Source organism: Perca flavescens, chromosome 8 (genome assembly GCF_004354835.1).
Source record: "Perca flavescens isolate YP-PL-M2 chromosome 8, PFLA_1.0, whole genome shotgun sequence".
NCBI classification, from domain to species: Eukaryota; Metazoa; Chordata; class Actinopteri; order Perciformes; family Percidae; genus Perca; species Perca flavescens.
Genome location: NC_041338.1, coordinates 10,161,554 through 10,177,388, shown reverse-complemented (window position 1 = coordinate 10,177,388; position 15,835 = coordinate 10,161,554). Strand labels below are relative to the sequence as shown.

Genomic DNA, 15,835 nt, shown 5'->3' with positions numbered 1-15,835 from the left:
CACTAATGTGAGCAACTTAAAATTTACAGTGTAGATGTACAATGGTTCATGGACCTTACCTACCAAAAATTACACACATGGACCACTAGGTGGCGCTATAATGACGTAAAACGTGTTTTTGCCTATAACTCCCACAGTCTACATCGCAGATTAGAAACCCTTATATCCACGTGTTCCTTGAATCCATCTGAGTCTGATGATATAGGCCACGCCCATTTGTGCTAAGAAGTTTTTTCGCAATATCGCGCAATGCTCAAAACAAACTCCATACGGACTTGACCTAAGGTTATCAAAAGAATTTTGCTACGTTACACCATTCGCAATTTACAAGCAAACTAATTTTCGTAGCTAGCCACAAAACACGAACGTTAGCATATCTCGGCCAAATTAATAGGTATCAGAGCAAAACTTGGTATTGTTGTTCGACATCCCACTCCGAGCCTCCCTGCCAAATTTGGTAAAAATATGCCGTTAGGGGGCGCTATAATGGCCTTTTGGCAAATAAGTCAATGCATTTAAATGGGAATAATTTGCAATGGAAATATCTCTGCTGCAGTAAATGCTATCATCACAAAACTTGAGATTATTGTTTGGCATGCCACTCTGCGGCTCTCCACCAGATTTGGTGATGATCGCCCTTTAGGGGGCACTATAATTGAGGTAGAAGTGTTTTGGCCTTTTACGCAATGAAGAGGAAATTTGCAATTGCATTTCACTACAGACTTTGGACCTCGCGCTTGGTCAAATTTCCTGACTTTTGCCTCACCGCCATCATGCTTTGGGTTCTCCTTTCGCGGACTCCGCTTTCGTGGGCTCTTAGAGTTGTGAGGGGCGACTCACGCCAGGGGGGACTGGCGCCGTGGGGGGGTTGGACCCCGTTCATAACTGCTTGCAGTTCTAGTTTATTATTGTTCCACTTTCAGGTAAAAATTACAACTTGTGTACAATAAATATGTTTCAAATTATATAAAGTTTTCAAATACAATTATCGAATGGGCAGATTACCTTCACCATTTGCTGAGCAGAATTATGCTCCACAGTCTATGAACCATATACATGGTTTCTTCTTGCTCATCCATGCCCTCTAATTGTTGACTTTGTACACAAGAAATGAGATACAATGTTCTTGTTCATGCTCCTCAGAGCATGGGTCTTTAGTGACCCTATGGCCTTTCGTCTCGCTCCACTGTCAGTCCAAACTTTGCACTTGTATACAAGAAATATGAAAATGTTAAAGGCAAATTGGCTCACCATTAACTGACCATAATCATGCTCCCCAGAAGATGAACCATATCTATTTTAAAAACTTTGAGTTAGCTAGTCCTAGCACTGCTCTCCAGCAAAAAGTTTCTTGCAGAATATCTCTAATCTAATTGGCAGATTGGTAGAAAATTGACAATGCGCATTCATGTCTTCCAATGGATACTTTATCTTTTACCTTGTGACTTTGGGTCACCGGGACCCGTCCAGTTTATTTGACGTTTTGTATTGGCCTGCCGTTGAGCTTCAGGGTCCTCCCAACCCTCCCCTCGGTGACCCTTGCGTACTACGTGATGTCATTTCACATGAACCGGACCCCGAAGCTCAACGCCAGGCCAATACAAAACATCAAATAAACGTATAGTTAACCATTGTGTTGTCCTTCGGTCCCGGTGACCCGAAGGACAACACAAGGGTTAAAAACATACCTAAACACTAAAACTACCAACGTAGCTTAAACTTTAGTTTTTACTCTACTGGGAAGGGTTTATGAATACTGAAAGCAATTAAAAATTCCAGCCTTGGAGCCAAGGAGCCATGATTTTTTTATGGGTATTTCAAATGAATACAAATAGTCTTGTTGTCACCCGCGGAAACAAAGTAAAGTAGGAGTAGTCAAATAAACTACTCTAGACATGTCTGGTGTAAATGCACAAGTGATGTAGATTTCATGTTAAAGGTCTTTTTATATATAGTTTTTAAAATGAAATGTGCTTTCAGCATTACTCAGTGGTTACTATCTTCAGACAGATGTTCGTAGTTTAGTTCTAAGATCTTTGAAGCTGCAGTATCTTGAATCTCAGTTAGGTCTGCCTTGTTGTTCCTCAGAGAGAGTATCTACCGGCTGCTGCCTCAGACCACCACAGAGAACATCAGTAAAAACTTTGAACAGTATGCCATTGACCCTGCCACCCGCTACCCCAACCTCAACTCCTGCTGTGTACGCCCACACCAGGTCAGTCCAACATATAGCAAGAATAAACTTTGTTTCTATAGCAGTTTTCTTAATAAAGTTACAAGTTGTTTTCAAAGGAAAAGAAGACAAAAATTTGAATTAAAAACAAATTAAGATGCCCTTGCAGTTACAGTACGCATGAATGAAACCAGATATCAAGGAAAAAAAGTAATTAAGATACATTTTAGATAGGGGTCTTAAGATAAGTGACCGTGATATTGGTTCAATCTCATTTGAGTGATAAAGATCGATTTTATCATCATTACCATTTTTTTTTTTTATCTGGGATGTTAAGTTTTTAAAGAAGCAAATATCTCAAATAATCTCAACCAAGGCTAAGAAATGCCACTTTTCTCTTTACCAGCAAGCTCACATAGGTTTTGAAAACGTTTTTTTTTTCTTTCAGGTGCGTCACCTGTTCATTGACGGTCAACAGGACTCGTGTCACCTGGAAAGAGGAGGACCCACACGTAGATCAGTGAACTTGTCCAGACGAGGTGAGATGTAGAATGACTGTCTATTTCCCCCAACCCCCCAACACAAAGTGATGATTTTGTCCTGATGGCTGACTGACCCATTCAGTGTGATTGTGCATGAAAATATTGAGATTTGAAAATATTGATTAGTAGGTACTAGAGCTTTCCTCACCGTTCCTAGATTTAAAGCTATAGTGTGTAGTTTCTGCCGCCCCCATGAGGAATTCTAAGTAATGACAACTGAAAACTGTCAGCACGTCCACATGATAACAGCCTTACGTGACCGCGCACCGCCCCCACGTCCCCTTCACACAGTTGCTTGTAACCAAGGAGGACACGGAGGATTCAAAAAACATGATGGACTCTTCAGAAGAGGTAATTATCTTCACTCAAGTTTCTGCGCGGGAAAGTCACCGGACGCCACAATCTTCTTAACATAGCCATGCTGAGAAATACTGAGAGAGTTGTATGGAGCTGATAGTCATAATTAGCTTTGTAGCAACTTATTTGGCAACGGCTTGAATGTAACGGCCGTTCATAAATATCAAAAAGTTATGCACTAAAGCTTTAACATTACTCACAAAGTATGTTTGTGTTTCTGTTTATAGAGATTAGTTAGTCAGTGACTAGTTTTACACACGACTGCAACTGGAATCTCACCAAAATGCAACCTGACAGTCTCTAAAACCTTTAATATAATTTGATTATAGGGATGGTATGGTTTGTGTTCATGCTGCTATAATAACAGACTATACAGTAGAAGCATCAAATATCTTTAGACAAAGTAGTGACAGGATTGCTGCCAACTACTCAGATGGGACTGTATTCTACTTTCAAAGCTCCCTGTTATGTTGCAATGGTAATCTGATTATCCTATGAGCAACCACTAAAATGAGATCCACAACAGCCCCATTAACACTGCATGAAAGCTTTCGTTGATACGACTTTTATAAGGGAAATTTAAGACACTTTAGCTACTGTAAATAAAAAATAATCAACACTGAGTCAGCCAGTCAATGAATAAAGAATCAAGTTTACTCGAGAAAAAAGGTTAACATCTTAGGTAATGCCTGTCCAGCCCCCACTGAGGGGAAACTTTAGCCCTAATTCAGTCACAGGCTGACACACTGTCACAGACAATACAGTTGGATACCATTACACCCATACACATGAGGGTCGAACATGATGCCTCTCACAGACATGCTCTACTCTGCATCAGCAAGGTTAGACCATCGACAGTAACAGTCTATGGGTTAGACTGACAAACAGTATAGGGCTGATACAGTTGTCGTTCATATGATGGGAGGTTTCTCCCTGAGAGGAACAAGTCATTGTTTAGTCATAAATTAAAGCAGCATTAATAGATTTTTTTTTAGGCCACTTGGGGGCAGCAGAACAAGCTATAAACCCTTCCTTCATTGCAACAAAAATACAATAGACATTGCAACTTCTATTGCAATTTTTTACAAAAGCTGCTGCAAAATCAGGCATTTTGGGCTGCAAAAAATTTCAAAAAAAGGCTGCAATATCCTGGAGGGACTGACTGAAGAAAGCGACAAGTGTATCAAGCGAAGTACTGGAGGCGTCTTACGCTGTATCACTACTTGTGGCTAAAACTAAAAAGCTGCATTCTATCACTGAAGACCTCATTCTCCTGTGATTGTTTTGGCTGAAACTCTGCTTGACAAAAAAGCAGCCGACATACTCAAGACAGTTCTATTATCAAACAACACAGTGTCCCGTTGAATTGATGATATGTCCAATAATATTGTTGGACAAGTGGTGGATAAAATGAAACAAGCAGGTCAGTTCGCTTTACAGTTGGATGAAATGACAGATGTAAGTGGAGAGGCTCAACTCCTTGCATTTTTACGTTATAAAGACCTGTCGGACATTAACAAGTACATTTTGTTTTGTATGAAGCTCACAGGAAAAACAATTGGCGAAGAAATTTTTCAGATTATAGACATCTTTTTTAAAGACCACAATCTGGAATGGAAATCCTGCAGTTACATATGTACCGAGGACACGGCAGCAATGGGGAGTCTTGGGCGTGTGAAGAAGGTAAACCCCGACATAAAGTGGATGCACTGTATTATTCACTGGGAGGTGCTCGCCTGCAAGAGAATGAGCCCTGAGTTAAATGATCTTTTGGATGATGCAGTCAAGGTGATTAATTTAATTCAGATTGAAATGTGAGCTTTTTCCCACTGCTTGATGCCCATTTAGCCACCACAAATGTTGACAGAAGTGCAGTGCTGAAAATTGTTAAAGCACATCTGTCCAAACTCGACATCGATTTCAACCAGTACTTCCAGGATATTGAATCAAAGTCAACTAAACTTGACTGGGTGAGGAACCCATTTATTTTGAATGAAAGCAGTAGCAGCAGCCTTCCTGTAAGACTGCAGGAAAATGTGATGAATTTGTCTGCTGTCGGTGGGCTTAAGATGGCACATGTTGAAAAGTCACTGACAGAGTTTTGGTGTGATGTTGAAAAGGAACCGGGAAAATGTGCAAAAAGTCTCTGGTGTTCAAATGCAGTGTTTTCTTGTATCATGGAATCAATGCTGTATGTCAAACTTACTGTACACCAGCTTGACAGGACCTTGGTGAAATTGTTGACTCCATTGTCTCATGTAGAGTCTGAGGTGCATCCTGGCCGGCTGTTGACCTGGTGTCAGAAGCAGACTCAGGGCTACAGAGGGGTTGACGTCATCAACCTTACATCTTCCTGGAGGAACGGTCTTGCCTTCTGCGCTCTCATACACCACCAGAGGCCTGAGCTCATGTAAGAACACGCACAAAAGCACACACAATCTAGTCAGGAAATGCATGACATTTTTTTTTCGTTCGGCCTGTGAAGAGTCTGAGCTGTCCAAACTGGCTGTCTTTGAACTGAGCAGCTTAATAATATGAATGAGCAGGACAAAATTAATCTTTCTATTTTAAAGTAGTGTGTAGACAGTCAGTTCTCAGTCAGTTAATTAAGCTTTATTTATTCAGGAAATATCCTTGAGATCAAGATATTCATCCAAGTGATTGAGGTGAATTTAATCTCATTCAATAACAGGCTATCGTATAGTCAACCAGTGTTGGGAAAGTTCACTTTCTACATGAACTATAGTTCAAAGTTCAGTTCACAAATTTTAAAATAACTTAGTTCAGGTCATAGTTCATACTTTGAAATTTTGAACTAAGTTCGCAGTTCCAAAAATGAACTAGTTCATAGTTTTTTTTTCCATATGGTGCTTCAGTCCAATGTGCCGTTTCATGGTTACTGTTGATGTGACTGAAGTGCGGTTTTTCTTTTTGAAAGCCGGCGGGCAAAGTTTGCACAGAAACGTAAGATTTTTCCCATCCTCATCAACCTTGTCATAAAATTTGTTTAAATGATCATACGATGCCTCCTTGCTGCTTCGTCGCCCTCCATGCTGCTTTTTGTTTTGGTGACGCATGTGGCAGTGCGACACTGGTAGCTGGTGTTGCCAGATTGGGTGTTTTTTCTGCTACATACTAAGACCTGTTTACGGTGTGTTTTAGCCGGGTTTTGGCCTGGAAGGCTTTATAGAAATCCGGCAGCCTATTGAACGAAGTTAAACTGAGAGAGCATGCCGTTCAGACACCAGAATGAACGAGTTCACAGTAATGTTCATCAGGCAGTAATACAGTACGTTCAGTTCACGTTCGCCCAAAATATGAATGAGTTCATGAACTATCGTTCAATGGACACGTTCAGGCACAACACTGCAGTCAACACTCTGACCTTTTTTGTTCAGTCCGCTCACACACAACTGAGAAAGCAAATAAAAGTGTCAGAGTGATTGGTTGGAATGACATCATTTATTTGAGGAGGGCTCAAAGACACATCATCTTAATCCTTGTCATAGCAGGTAGCTGTGATTCCACACACACTGTACTTGTATAGGGATGATCTTTGCATAGTTGGTGTTAATCTAACCAGTCTGACACACTCTGTTCCCCAGAGAAGGAATTCTAGTCATTTGGTGATCCCTCAGCTTTACTACTAGACTACTACATAAAGTACATACATGCTTACATGCTTAATATTAGCCTTTTACCATGCTAAATGTATGCAAACTAAAAATCTTAGATAAGTGTTGCTATGTTAAAATGGTAAATATGCTAACATTAACAGCTTATATGCAAAGTCTTAGCTTGTTAAGATCGAGTAGCCTTCACCTCAAAGGATAGTTGAGGCTGACAAAGCTTAGGCTACATCCACACTACTAAGTTTTATTTTAAAGTCTTTTATTTTTTTTTTATTTTAGCATTGTCTGTTAACACAAAACGCAGACCATTCACGTACACTGGGCATGGGTTTTACCGAGGTTTACATCCCTGCCAAGAACTGCATCCACTCGGGCAACAACAATCATTTCTGCTGAATAATGCATGTCCCTTAACACTCATCGCTGCTGAAAATTGCATCCACCTCACAGGCAGCAAGGAAATGCTGCTACTGGTAGGCTACAGAGTCTAATAAAACATTGATGACTACAACAATCTAAAGTTATAGACTTCAGATCCGGTATCATCAAAGAAGAAGTTTACATAGTTTTTTAAAAGTACTTTGCCTTAAATATTATTTTTCCTTTTGTGGATGCAATTCTCGGCAAGGATGCAGAACTTGGCACAACACCTGTAATTCTGCTGTACACAGGAATCATAGCAAATTGCTCAAATAATAGCTTGTCTTCTGCACATGTTGGCAGTAGTAGCATATTCAGAATTTGACTGCCCAACAGCTGCTAACATGGACAACAAGGTTAGAAATGGCTGTAAATAGTTATCCATGTTACATTTTTACACCAGTAGTCAAGGCTGATGTGGTTTGTTTTCTTCCGGAAAAGGATCACATTATAGGGGCATGACATGACACTGATAAAACCCAGTCAGGGAGCAAACATGGGTGTCTGTGTCATTGTTGACAAAGGTCTCTTTTTCTGCCCGTTCAGATTACAACTCAAACCTAGAGATTTCAAACTGAAACGGGGTCAGCAGCATTTAAAACGGACACGTATAGTGTTGATTTAGCCTTGAGTGCCATTTATGCTTCTGCGTTAAATCTACAGCGTGGCTACGTGGAGATAGCGACCCTGCGCCGGACCCTACGCCATAGCCTGATGTGCACCTCTCGAAAAATGTAACTACACGTCACGGCTAGCACGTCGCTCGGCCGTGGTTTGGTAGTGTTGCAATTCCCCCGACTCATTTCCTGGTTCTCCTAAAATAAACATGAAATCAAGGAGAGGGTTAACTTTTCCTGCTACATATTTCCCACTGTGGTCAGTAAACCCAGAGGAGACACTTTGTTTCTCTACTATGACTCTAGAGTCGCTACTCACTCCGCGCTCCGAAGGTAATCGCCGGCACTCTCTCACTTCTCTCTACCACACACTCCCCACACACACACACACACGCATGTGGCTCGACGCACACACCAGTGCACAAGTATAAACAGCAGGCCACTTTTTAAGGCTACGGCGAGAGCTCTGCGTGGAGCCGACGCACAACTATAAAAAGGCCTTTACGAATCTATATCTTTCTCTCCCCTGTCTTTCACTGGTTGAAGCCTGAAAATACTGTAAAACAAATTAATAACATAACTAATTACACTGGTGGCTGTGACTGTTGAGCTCTGTTTCAGACTGATACCTCCAGTTCAGGCTGGTCCTCATCCTCAGCACGTGCCTTTTTCAGTCGCGGAAAATACTTTCAATACTCATCTGGATTGAAGCAGCAAACATTCAGTGTAAGAGTAAAATGACGTAACATTATTTATAATACGTTTATTTGATTCACAGCTGCTACATAGTGTTTTGACCTCGACAACCCAACTGCATTTTACCGCAAACTTGCCACTAGTTAACTTTCTAAAGCGGGCACAATCGCTTGTTTGCTAAGAGTCAGGTCGGTAATTGTGATTGTTTAAAGGTGTTCACGAGATAGATACCAATCTTTTTGTCAACTTGTGAATTTCGCCAGCCATCTTCTCTCCTTGATGGAGACAGACGCTGTGTGCACAGTGGTTGATGGTGTGTTAAGCCTCCAACTTTGCCTTACAGCACTAACCCTCTCCGTAACCTTAAACATAACCATTGCCGCGGTGCCTGGGAGGTGACATTTGGGGGCTTAAAAAAACCCAACACTGCACGGTGGGAGGAGCTCTGTGTGTGTATGTGAGCGAGACACAAGTGACAGAGAGATGGAGGAGAGCAGGGAAAGGAAATGCAGAAGAACGTATTTTAAATAGCGTTTAAAAAAAAATTATAACGAAACGCAATGTGCGGCGGCCGGTGTTGATAGTGAGGCGGACCGCCACACAATAGTCTGTGTGGGAAAGACTGAAGTTACAAATAAATCATTAACATTAAATCCCAAATTAAATACACAGCATTCAGTTAATCTGTATATCTAAATCCTTGCTAGTTATGGGCATATGGGCTAACAGTTAACATAGAAACAATCAGACATACATTTAAATGTCCTCTGTATACAGACAGTATTACCTAGTGCCCTTTTATATAGAGAGAGTGGCCAACTAGGGAATTGAATGTTTTGAGCTATCCCGTTATGCAATTGGTTCCGAGGTGGTCACGTGTTTCGTGGACTCCATGTTGGATACCAAGATTCATCCGATTCAAATTGACATAGTGCAGGGAAAAGTGGAAAAATGTAATAAATTATTTTAAACAAATGACATAAATCACTGAAAAAATGCCGAGCTGTTTCACGTTTGGCTGCAATGAAAGACAGGGAAGCGGCAAAAGATTTCACAAGTCCCCCCGTGAACCAAAAAGGCGAAAAGTATGGGAGCTGTTCAATATTGTGTGAGGTAAATGTCAATTTCTCTCTTCGATATGATCTCAACTTACATAGGACACGTATAGTAATGCCGTAGTTAAAGATGCAGTAGGTAAGTCTTATAAAATTTACTTTCTGTCACATTTGCTGAAACTGACCCTATGTTCCAGTAGAACTACATGAATTATGTAATTAAAAAAAAATCCAGCTCCTCTTGCACCACCTACAGCCTGTACTGCGATTGGCAAAATCCCACCGCTCCCGGTTGATTTTCTCCAATCAGGGCCACAGGGGGTGTCTATCTGCCTGTCAATCACTGCTCAGGCACGTACACGCATATATAGCGCTTTCCCCTCCCCGCGCACGAGCTGCAGAAAAGTTTCCCAAAACTCCGGTGGAGAAATGGCTTTTCAGAGGTGGCGCGAGCTCCGGGATTTTAAAGATCTGAAGAACGATGCAGACGTAGCCACATTCTTCTCGACAGGTAACATAATTACCATGAATGATTTATCTTTCACTTGGTTATTAGTAGTCAAAAGTCCACAAAGCTACGTTGGTGAGGATGATAGTAACGTTTGCACAGTGGTCGGTCTGATATGATGCTGAAATGGCTAACGCTAGCCTGCTAGTTAGCATCGTTTTACTGTTGGTGAGTAAAGTTAACATTGTGTTAGTGTTTAGTTATTGAAAATGTTGTCTGTCTGACATGCCGGCATTTCTGTCAAACTCCCTTGTGTGGGAGGGGCTTAGGAGACGGTTTGGGCTGCAGCAGAAAGGGGGGAGGGACTGAGAAGTTGTCGATGTTCAAATTTGTTAGCAAAGTCCTGGCTCTTCACAATCTTACCTACAGCAGCTTTAATGTGTACCATGCTGTCAAAAACACTCTTTTTTTCGGTACTTTCCCTCAGTAATTACAACAAAATTATTTCAGTTGTAAAAATAATTCCAAAACTATTTATCCTATTTACTTAGAACATTGTTATTTATTTAGAATATTTTACACTCTAAAAAAATTAAACAAAAATAAAAATAAAACTCCTCCCTCTCTCCTCCCAAACCTGTCTCTACAACCTATTAAATTGAATAATTATTAGAGCCGGGACTTTAACGCGTTAATTAAGATTAATTAATTACAGACTTTAACGCGTTAATTAATTAATTACACAAAAAATAACACATTAAACATTTTTTACGCATTTTAATCACACTTATTTTTGCACCGCGGGACGTTTCTCACTGGATGAGTTTCGGCGGACCGATTATACTGGAGCACCAACTAGCGTTCATGACTTTATGAAAATGAAAAGGAAGTTCAGGGTTTCCAATGTTCTGAATGTACTTGAAAGTATTGTGTTTTACTTAAAAAAAAAAATAGTTTACAGAAGGTCTACCTACCTATAGGCTACCTGAATTTCTGAAATGTACTATATTTCTAAATATGCTATTGCTACACTTAATGGCAAAAATTGCACTGGTCTGCTGGACTTGGTTGATCAAAAATAAACTATTTTGTTGCTTAAGCTTATGTATTCAGTCATTATTCAATGGTATACTAAAAATCCATGTGAAAGAAATTACTTCTCACTGTTCTCAGGTCAAATATTTATGCAATTAAAATGCGATTAATTAATTACAAAGCCCCTAATTAATTAGATTAATTTTTTTAATTGAGTCCCGGCCCTAATAATTATTAATTTCTTACTCACTGTAACTTATATTCTTGTATTTGTATATTATTCTTTTTTAGCCTGTTTTATTTTCATCATGACTGTTTTTAATTGCTATTTAATGTTTCATGTAAAGCACTTTGAATTGCCTTGTTGCTGAAAGGTGCTGTAGAAATAAAGTTGACTTGCCTTACAACCTCAGTGTGTCAGTCAGTCACCAAGGCACAGAAACCACCGTTGTGCCTGCTTGTGTCAGAGGAAGTGCAACATCTACAGCACTGCGACTGCTTTCGGCTCGCCATTAATATTATTAATCTGCGTGAAGTTTTGAAAAACTGTAACCACACTTGCAACCGCTTTATCGGCATTGCCGTGACTCACTGTGACTTCAACTAAACTGCAGAGCCGACGAATAAGATATACAGATAAGCTTGCGCTCAGGTACCGAAATTTGGCACCATTTGATTTTACGTGAACCAATACTCGGTAATACCGACTCGGTACCAGTAAAAGTACAGGGTTCGATACCCAACCCTACTTGTGAAACACAATGCACAAGGGAATGCAGAGCGATTTGTATCCGCAACTGTGTATCTGTGCGTCTAATTTGTTTCATCATTTGTAAATTAACTTAGTATTTTTCAATATAAATATATTTGTAAATCTCCTATTTGTGTGGGTACTTTTGAGACTGTTTTTCCACGCCGTTGATCCTAGCGCTCTCCAGTAGATGGCGGTAATGCAACACTTATGGATGCCAACTGCTGTTAACTACATGAAGACTATGAAGAAGCATTGTCAAATGTTTCAGACACGGTTGGCAGAGTCTTCTTGACGTTCTTCCGGGTAAGTTGATATTATTAGGACTTTTTCGTCAAATAAATGACATTTATATTTTCAGCGTCATTGTTGCTGTGCATTTGCAATTTGCTTTATGTTGTTATAGCGGTTAGTGACAGTTTGCTACATTTTGGAGCATGCTAACGTTTACTTTCTTGTACAGCTTGAACAGCGATGCTAACTTAGCTCATTAAAGTCAGCCCTGTAACATGGGCTTTGCCTGGTCTTTGTATGGAATTGGTCTGAAATATTATTAAGCGCTGCTTAAACTGTTAGTGGGCCCAGTTGTAAAACTAGTGAATATATTTGGTATCATATGAAACTAGCTGATCTAAGAAATGAATAGATGATGTTGCAAGTTAAAAAGAATTTCAATTTAACATTTGCTCGACATATTGTAACCATGTTTATTAGTACAGTAATTGCCGGGTTAAATACATGCTGCTCCTTTATTCAAGATTACATTTATGTGCAGTAGTACACCGTGATTAAAAAAAAATGATAGCCTAGTTTAATTTAACACTGAATCTGCCGTGTTTTACAGATTTGACTGACCACTGATGAGGTGTACTTGGACCCACCAGACTCTCCTCACAGTATGAGAAACCATCAGGAGGAAGTTATTGCTCGACAAGGTGTCATACTTCTCAACTGCTCAGTAACTAAAGTATCAACAGCTACTGTGAGGACTGTACTGTGTCCATAGGCATTGATCAGGCTGTGTGAAAGGGACCCTTGTTTCCGTTTGAGATCTTCAAAGATCACTTTTAAGTTTTTGTCAGTTATTGTCATATTTATGCTGTGAAATGTTTTTCAAGCTGCAGATTAGATTTAATACCCTTTCAAAATACTTGAAAATGTTTTATTCATATTGTCATCTGTCTAAACAATAAAGTTTAACTGTAAACTATGGTGACTATTACCTGTTTTAAAGGATTACATATTTATAGTCGGGATGTTAAATGGGCTTAGTGTTTGACCCTTCTACGTACATTTAATCAGACATATCACCTGCATAAACCATGCAAGAACAGTCTTTGTGAAAAAACATGTTATAGAACACTTAACGTGACTTACTACTAAACTTAAAAATGACCAAACCCTGCTTAGAAATAAAGCACTTTATTCATAGTCAATGAAATGGAAATATAAAGTGTGTATACATAATGCACAGAGTAGCAGATGTTAACTGTCCAAATCATGTCGTCCACCAGCCTAAAGGGTTTCTTTTCTACTGAAGATGTGTCAACTGGTAATGTAGGCTCTCAACTTTCCACCTATAATCCATGTTGAACTTGCAAAAACTACAATCAAATCTGAGATTTCTCAACGACAATCGGGCGAAAGAGACAAATTTAGCTGTCTAGCTCCACAGACTGCCATTCATTATGCACTCGCCCGCGATCACCCCCAGTGGAACTCTGGTGGAACTGCAACCAAATTTGGTACAATGGGGCTTAATAGGGAGTGAACAGGCTCTCTGTAAACGGGCTCTGATTCTGCCAACCGTCTCTGAAACATTTGACAAGGCTTCTTCATAGTCTTCATGTAGTTTAACAGCAGTTGGCATCCATAAGCGTTGCATTACCGCCATCTACTGGAGAGCGCTAGGATCGTCACTTATTGTTTGTGACAACAACGGCGCGGAAAAACTCAAAGTACCCACACAAATAGGAGATTTACAAATATATTTACATTGAAAAATACTATGTTCATTTACAAATTAGGCGCACGGACACAGATACGCATTTGCGGAAACAAATTGCTCTACATTCATTTGTGAATTGTGTTGCCAGATACATATCGCTCTGCATTCATTTGTGAATTGTGTTTGCAGATACAAATCGCTCTGCATACATTTCTACATTGTGTTTTACAAGTCACAAATTAGAGGCACAGATACAACACAGATTTACGGATACGAATCACTCTGCATTCATTTGTGCATTGTGTTTTACAAGTTGCAAATACTTATGAGACTGTGTTTTAGCACCATAGAAAAGGAAAGTATAAGAGCGTTTCACGTTAACGCCTTTCTCTCTCACTCGAGGCCGCTGTGTCCAAGCCGAGATGCTGAGCATGATCTTACTGCATGCTGATGCGTTACTAGTCTCGAGAGAGAGAGAAAGTCCAGTCTACTCAAAGTGATGGTCTTTTTCACAGAACCATATTGCACAACACTACAGAACAGACCAACTCTTACTTCTGTAGTTTTTTTTCTATTTCCTTATTCCTCTTAAATGGAAATCATATATTGTATTTTTCCTGTTTACGTATATCTTCCAGAACATTGTGTGAATTCCTGAGGCATACAAACGTGTAATGCATTTCCTTCCTCTCGTAACGTTTGCAAGGCCTATGGTGCATTTTTATGTTACTGTTACCATCCATCAATAATTCTGCATGGCATTGTTTTATCTTTAACTCTTCTCCATCACTTACTGAATGAAAAAACACTAGTTCATAAAAATGAGATAAAGCAGTATCCCCTTTTCATAATCTCAACTCACCATCTTTCTCTCTTGCTAGCGCTAGAAATAACATGTTTGTTAGAAGAAACAATATAAACTCACACACTAACTTCCCCTCACTATTGTTTTTCCTCAGTGACTATGACTCTCTTAACGAGGAGGACATGGCGAGGAATAACCAGTTGGCGTTTGACTTGGCCGAGCAAGAGTTTGGCATCCAGCCAGTGACGAGAGGGAACGAGATGGCTGCAGAGGCTGAACCAGACAAGCTGTTGATGGTTCTCTACCTCTCTAAATTCTATGAGGCCTTCTGGAACTCCCCAGAAAACAAAAACGGTCAGGCTCCTTCCCACTTCTGTCACAGAAAATCAAAACATGCTGATCAACTTATTTGAACCCTTAAGCATATACCATATACTAAGTGTTATGTCAAAATAATGGATTAAGTAAGGAGTTAAACTCTAGTATAAATGATATTTAAAGTCAAAAACTAAATCTAAAGTAAATGTAAATATATATGGGAGGGTGATGGTAATAGGGAGAAGTAATAATCATTGTGGAATAGAATAATAGCTACATAGTTTTATTGAAGTTTTAATTTTTCAATAGTAAAAGGCATACCTTTAGAAAAGTTTTATTGTTAAAAAGGTCAGTCTAGGTAATGGTAATCTTCTGCTGGCACTCAAGTGAGCTAGAGTTGCATATTACACAACCGTGGTAAGGTTATTCCCTGCCAGAGCCATGACTGGTATGAGTGCTATGTCTGCTTAACTCTGAAGGCTCTCAGCTGGTCACACCGCTGCTGTAAGCTCCAGCTTCAGCCACGTTTCACTTCTAGTGCTTTAATGTTAATGTCCTGCGGCTGACTGTTGTCCCCCACACTGCTTTCACCATGGAGGAATCCACACCTCTGAAAGGCTGGGGAACTAATACTGTATAACTTCAGTGATCCATTTTCACAGTTCATTTGCTGAGAGTTTACTTGCAGACATTTTAGGATCTTAAAGAGGAAAACCACCTAAATTAAGAATTCCAATACGTTATTTCTATGGCCTACGAAAGTTCAATCAATATTTGTGTATAACATGAGCTACTTTCGCCAGAAACCAGAGAAGTAAGTCTCAAACTTGTGATTTTATCAAGTTATATTCATTAAGGTCTCCCATAGACAATAGGAGACCCAATGACCCACCAATATGGACCCAGAGATGTTTGTTTTCTTTTTCATACCAATTGAGCTTTATGCAATTGCTATTGTTCTTAGTTCTGAAACAGAAAATGTACTCCTATACAGTACAGGCCAAAAGTTTGGACACACCTTCTCATTCAGTGTGTTTC

General features: G+C 39.8%; 1 protein-coding gene across 10 annotated transcripts in view; it reads left to right on the top strand.

Annotated features, from left to right (window-relative positions):
* mical2b (microtubule associated monooxygenase, calponin and LIM domain containing 2b) overlaps positions 1-15,835 on the top strand; it is a 137,369-nt gene that overhangs the window by 40,785 nt on the left and 80,749 nt on the right. For all 10 annotated transcript variants that reach the window (XM_028585040.1, XM_028585038.1, XM_028585035.1 and 7 more), the window contains 4 exons: positions 2,089-2,215; positions 2,622-2,712; positions 5,335-5,482; positions 14,634-14,833. In XM_028585040.1, the coding sequence (XP_028440841.1) occupies positions 2,089-2,215; positions 2,622-2,712; positions 5,335-5,482; positions 14,634-14,833 (566 nt within the window). The remainder of the gene's footprint in view (positions 1-2,088; positions 2,216-2,621; positions 2,713-5,334; positions 5,483-14,633; positions 14,834-15,835) is intronic.